This window comes from Solanum stenotomum, unplaced genomic scaffold, assembly GCF_019186545.1.
Source record: "Solanum stenotomum isolate F172 unplaced genomic scaffold, ASM1918654v1 scaffold23673, whole genome shotgun sequence".
NCBI lineage: Eukaryota > Viridiplantae > Streptophyta > Magnoliopsida > Solanales > Solanaceae > Solanum > Solanum stenotomum.
In genome coordinates this window covers 408,933-415,167 of record NW_026027624.1, presented here as the reverse complement: position 1 = coordinate 415,167, position 6,235 = coordinate 408,933, and the positions used below count along the sequence as shown (strand labels likewise).

General features: G+C 31.6%; 1 protein-coding gene across 3 annotated transcripts; it reads right to left on the bottom strand.

The window, feature by feature from the left end:
- Positions 1-373: 373 nt before the first annotated feature.
- On the bottom strand, positions 374-5,665 carry LOC125851262 (two-component response regulator-like PRR1). 3 transcript variants are annotated; one of them, XM_049531048.1, is made up of 5 exons: positions 5,562-5,665; positions 3,570-4,304; positions 2,847-3,032; positions 1,691-2,051; positions 374-657 (listed from the first exon to the last, which is right to left on the bottom strand). In XM_049531048.1, exons 1-4 carry the CDS (start codon positions 5,604-5,606, stop codon positions 1,755-1,757), a joined length of 1,263 nt encoding a protein of 420 aa, XP_049387005.1. In that variant the 5' UTR covers positions 5,607-5,665; the 3' UTR covers positions 374-657; positions 1,691-1,754. The 3 variants fall into 3 exon arrangements, with proteins under 3 accessions (XP_049387005.1, XP_049387004.1, XP_049387003.1); XM_049531047.1 differs by lacking the exon at positions 5,562-5,665 and adding an exon at positions 5,398-5,528; XM_049531046.1 differs by lacking the exon at positions 5,562-5,665 and adding an exon at positions 5,392-5,514.
- Between the last annotated feature and the right edge of the window lie 570 nt (positions 5,666-6,235).

The following is a 6,235-nucleotide window of genomic DNA, read 5'->3' as shown; positions in this document are numbered from 1 at the left end:
TTTTTAACATATGACATAAATGAGGCTTTTCTCAAAATTCGATGACATGTTTGAGCTTTTCCCCTTTTAAAAAAATGTCTGAAGTTTGGCGTTGTTAAAGCCAGAACATTAGTAAAAACAAGTCTCAAATTTGGCATTGTCAAGGCCATAACCTCAGGGTTTTTTTTATTATGGGTATTGACAAGGCCATAACTTCGATAAAAATATCTGAAGTTGATCTTAACAAGTCATTATATATCTGAAGCTTGGCCTTACCAAGGCCACGACTTCAATCCAATATGTTTGAATTTTGACCTTGCAAAGGTCAAAACTTTAGTAAAAAAAATGCTTGAAGTTTACCTTGATAAGTCAAACCAAACTTCAAGCAATTCAAAACACAAAAGTGTAACTTACAATAGCATAACATTTACAAAATTTACATGCCCTAACTAAAGGACATTGATTAAGTTATTACAAGTTATTCTTTGTTTTCTCTAATTAATTAGTTTATGACTAATTAATACATCCTATTGGAAACAAAATTCTGCAAAATTGTATCCAAAATAAAGTTGACAGCTGATCAAATCCAAGATTGCTTGATGCAATATTTGATTCACACCAATAATATGTGGAAATATATATAATGAATTCCACCTCTTCTTCTTTCACCACCTAATACTGTTACACAATATATTTTATGAGTTTAATTAAATACATTAATATTATAAAGTAGTTTTTACATTATGAAAACACCTAAAAGTGACTATAACTATTCATAGAAAAGTTATGACTAGTAACATGACAATAAGCTAGATTATGTGCTACAGCATGCGAGGGCGAATGTAATTTCAATATATTGAGTTTATCTGAATTCAATATTTTTTAATGTAGAGTATAAATTTATACATAAAAATATATTATAATTATAATAATAGTATATATGAACTCATAAATTTTAAGATGTATTGGGTTAAATATGATGTATTAGGTAGGGCCGTCGGCCTCTTCTATTTATTAATTCGATCCATTTTGATAGTCCAACTCAACACATATAAGAATTTGGTTGGCTTTAGCTAAATATGTAACCCTATTTGACCTATGGAGAAATCTTTTTAGCTAAATATGTAACTCTAATGACACATTTATGTGTTATGCCTAAAAAAATGACACGTTTTTATGTTTAGCAGTAACAATTTTAACTTTTAAAATGACCATTTTATCCTTCATAAGACGATTTAAGCCTCACAAATATATATAATTTATTTTCGAGCACAAGTTCCAAAAAAGAACTTTTTTAAAAAAAATTCGTGTCCAGACAAATACCATCACATAAATTAAGACGAAGATAGTTTTTCAGAAAAAACATAGGGATAAGGCATAAGGGTCCCCCAGACTATGACCGAAATTTCAAAGACATACCTTAACTAAACTAAGGTCCTATTACACCCCCCCCCCCCCAAACCCCTTTTTTTGTAATTTTGTACACCTTTTTGGCTTACGTGGCATCCAAACATATCCCACGGGCATCAACTACGTGGAGTCACAGAGTGTGCTACATAAGTCAAAAGTGTACAAAAATACAAAAAAAAATGAGTTTAGGAGTAATAAGACCTCAGTTTAGTTAAGATGTATTTCCGAAATTTCGGTTATAATTATCTAGGGATATTGATGCCTTATCCCAAAAACATATGAAGGGTTGTTAGAAGTGTACCTTGTTATATGCAGAGGAAGAACTTATAGGAGCACATTGTAGAGCTTTATAGAAACTCTTTAACTTAGTGCATTTGACCATCTGTACAATAGAGAGGTGTGCACATATCATAGGGACCATTAGTAGTTGGTACATGACAATTGGTGGTGAAAATTGTGGCATTGTTGTCAAGATGAGTTGAAGATGTAACCATATTTGGATGATACATAATATTATTGAGTCTAACATCTTCATGACTAATTGTATCCTCTTCAATAGTACCACAAGAATTTGCTTTACTTGCCTCACCAAATTCATCATTTCTTGCAAATCTTCCCCTCACTCTTGGCCTACTATCTGCTAGTGTTTTTCTGCATGCATACTACAAATTTTGGGGTAGGGTTAATTTCACGTATAATCACTAAATTTCATTAAAAATAATAAAAATTGTCTGACAAAAGTAATTAAAATTTACCAATGGTAGCAAGTGTAATTAATGGCAATATGGTGTTTTCTATAGTCTTTTGGGTATGAAGCAAGGATGAGTTGTCTCCCTTCCTCTTTCGATCCAAACACTCGATGCATGTAGTTTTCGTGGTCACCACTTTTGCCTCTATTAGGCGGCGACACCCCTCCCCCCTTCCCCTCAACACAACATAGAGGAGTTGATCAAGATCGAGAAATAGAGAGGGTTGTCTTTTTATTGTATTGTCTCAAAGAGACAAAATTGCTTATATTAATGGGGATACTTTCCATGTTCTTTCTAGACTTGTTTCGTTTCAAGAGCCTTCCTCTCTCTCTTTCCCTTACTCATCTTTTGAAAATCATCATCCTAGATTTTCTTTTTGTATATCAGGGAAAGTACCTCCCCCATATCTTTCTGCATTTATTATTATTATAGAATTTGCTCGAATCTCTATAAAACATAATGAAAACCCCAGTGGAAGAACAAACAAAGGAGAGAGAAAAAGTAGGAAAAAAGGGGAAAAAAGTCTAATGTTAAAAGTACATCGCCACATAGAATGTCTTCGTCAAAAATTTATACTATATATTAATTTAAAACATATATTAAACATTAAAATATCCTTAGCAAAATTTTTGTCTTCGCCACTGCTTCAAAAAATTTCAGGGGAAGGTTGAGAAGGAATAAAAGTTTAAATAGTAGGAAGATGTAGACCTTGATTTTTTTGCTGAAATTCCTCTCATTTCTTTTCTTCATGTATCTATGAATCTTCTTCCTCCTTTCTTCAACTGAACACCTACCAGATTTAAAGGTAGGATCTTCAAAACTTGTGATTTCTGTGGCCAAAGTGTTAGAGCAACCACCACCACTAACCAAATGTTGACTCTCATTGCTCAATGCCTACATAAACAAAACAAACAAAAAAAAATTGAGTCAGAATTTTCACTCAGATGATTCCAAATATAAAAAAAGTAAATACATAAAAAAAAATAAAGGGATTCAACATATATATATATATAGAGAGAGAGATAGATAAATTTGACCTATTTATACAATATAATTTTCTTACAAAGGAGTAGCTCAGACATAATGGCGATTACATCAAACACAAGGTGGTCTATTGCCTCAATTGGGGAGAAAAACTTTTTTTGTTGTCAGAAATTCCCCCTCTCATTTTATTTAACTTAATGGTAATTACATTGAATATTAGGTGGTCTATTACCTCGATTTGGGTGAAAAAACTTTTTTTGTTGTCGGAAAATCTCTCTTTGATTTATTTAACTTTTCCTTTTTACACCATTCCTAGCCTCACAAGGGGTTCATTTGAAGCTCCTTTGTTGGAAAAATCACAACGCGTATACAAGGTCAAAATTATTTTTTAAGCATATACAGTAAATGATGAATCTTCGTGTGCTACACATGAAAGGAAATCAATACCTGAATCTCATTGTTATAGATTCTTGACAAGGAATCAGGGCAAAAAATTCTACCATTTTCTCCTTGAAAATCCAATTCTTGATTTGGCAATTGAGATCCAAAGAACAAGGCATGACTATTAGCAGCTGCAGCAAATATTGCTGAAGTTTCTGAATTCATTGTATTGTTGATATTTCCTTGAAGATAATTCATCATATTAGGATCAAGAAATGCACAAGAAGATGTACTCGCGAGCCCTCGCATGTAAGGAGGGAGAGAAGACAACGATTCATCTTCGTATATATGTCCTAATGGAGGAGGATGATGATGATACTGATGAGACAGGGGAATAACAGAGCAATTTACGTCGAATTGCTCCTCATGTTGTTGTAGGAAATGATGATCATGAAGTGTGAAATTCGCGGATGGTGTGAAGTCTATTGATGCTGAAATGTCGTTATCAATTTCATCCTGTGTATCAAATATCATTGACATATTGTCGATATTATTGTTGTTGTTGCTATCAGGACTAACATTAGTCGTACTGGTAGCTGTTTTTGTGATCGTCCCATCATATTTTTCGTCATTTTTTTGGAACTTGTTTAGATCAAAATTGGTAGTAGTACTATAAGATGATTGTTCATCATAACAACAACCATTTGAGCTAGAAGCAACATCTGAATTTTGTATTTCTGAAAAAAGTTCAGATTCACAAAAATTCAAAATTTGATTATTTAATGGGCTTGGCATCTCTTCCTACAAAAACAAAAACAAAAAAAACTATAGTCAAATATCACTTATTAATTAGTAGCATCTTTATAGTACTACTACTACTATTACTACTTTTTCATAGAATAGAATCATGTCATTGCGTATATTATCTAAAAACCATCTCTCTTAATGCAGCCGACTCAATAGATGCTTAATACTTTAATGTATATTATCTAAAAACTATCTTTCTTTATGCAACCTGCACGAGACTCGACAGATGTGTAACACTTTAATTATATTATCTAAATGCCATCTTTCTTCATGCAGCCTGCAGGAGACACGAGACTCGAGAGATGCTTAATACTTTACACTAGTACACTTAAAAACTCTTTGTGGCATCTAAGATTGTACAAAAGAAGGACATGAATTCTGAGGATTATGTTAGTGAAAAAGAATCCAAAGTTAGGAATTTTTGTAGCACTAAAAGGCTATTATGATAAGCATGTAACTTTTGTCTACTCCCTCCGTCCCAATTTATGTGGCACCATTTCCTTTTTGGTCAGTCTAAAAAAGAATGTCACATTTTCTTATATGGTAAGTATTTAAAGGTACAATTTCTCTTTTACCCTTATTGGTCCCACTTAATCTTAAAGATAGTACTCCAATACATTTATGAGGAGAGGAGAAAAGTGAGTCTACTTGTTAATATGACTAATTTTTGAAGGGGCAATTTGATAAACATTTCAAAATCTTCATTTATTTCTTAAACTCCGTATCCGGTCAAATATTGCCACATAAAATGGGGCGGTGGGAGTATAATTTTTAAGTTCCTTTCATGAAAGTCATTTTACAAGAACCTTAGACCAAAAAAAAAGAATCATTTTTCACATGGACAACTTGAATAATAAGCTTGAAAAGGAAAATATTCTTGAGTAAATGCAACCTAAGAAAATGACAGGAATAGTTGTTAGTAGTAAATATGTAATATGATCTAATTCAAGGTCTTGAAAGAAAAATCAAAGAGGAATAAAAAAAAATCAATTCTCAAAACCCCATTTCTATAAAAACTTGAATCTTGTCTATATAAATCTGTAAAAATAATAATAAGAATTAAATAAGAATTCAACATAACTTGTACATTAAAAAGTTGATGATGTTCTTGAGGATGAAGCATCATGTCTTGCAACATTGTTGTTTCTTGATTTAATTTTTCAAAATCTTGAAAATTTATATCATGCATAATATCAAAGGAGAAATTTTTTATAAAAAAAGTGATTAAATTGATTTCACTTTTTTTGTTACCTTAATGAAACTCATGTTTGTAACCAATGGTAGAGAGAAATCCATGCAAGAAAAATAGGATTATTTTTTGGATTGAAAAAAAACAAAGATAGGATATATATGAGAATTGAGATTATTATGAAAATTTGGGATTATTATAATATGAAGATGGGGTGGGTTGGGTTGGGGTTGTTGGTCTAAATGGAAGTACAAAGGTATACACTTTTTAGTGATATATGGATCGACCATGTTGTTGGTGGGCCAGTCAATTTGTGGGACGTCTCATGAAATATTGACACGTGGAGGGAGCATTTAGATTAGGAAGCTTATATAAAACTAGGAGTGCCAAACGAGCGAATCAAGTCAAATATGAGTCGATAAAAAAATGAGTTAAATAAAAATGGATAACTTACTCGACTCGACTCACATTTTAAATGGATAAAAATGAGTTACCCAATAGATAATGTGGGTATTCATATTATAATAAAAATCTTGTTAAAAGCTTTAAAAATAAAATAAAAAATTAAGTTTTTTTTATCACTTCACTCCATCCCCACCAGCCCCCCTATCCCAAAAAGATGTTAAAAAAACAAAAAAAAACAATTACCACCCCACACACCATCCCAAAAAAAAAATTAACAAAAATTAAAAAATTTTCATTAAAATTTTAAATTTTTTTAAAAAACAATTACCAC

Bases quoted from the DNA above. Each gene is read 5' to 3' on its own strand.
- LOC125851262 (XM_049531046.1), bottom strand. From the start codon at position 5,499: ATGCATGATATAAATTTTCAAGATTTTGAAAAATTAAATCAAGAAACA. The intron at 4,305-5,391 runs GTTATGTTGAAT...TTGTTTTTGTAG, and splicing joins ATCAACTTTTTAATGTACAA to GAAGAGATGCCAAGCCCATT. The intron at 2,052-2,846 runs GTCTACATCTTC...CAAAATTTGTAG, and splicing joins ATTTCAGCAAAAAAATCAAG to TATGCATGCAGAAAAACACT.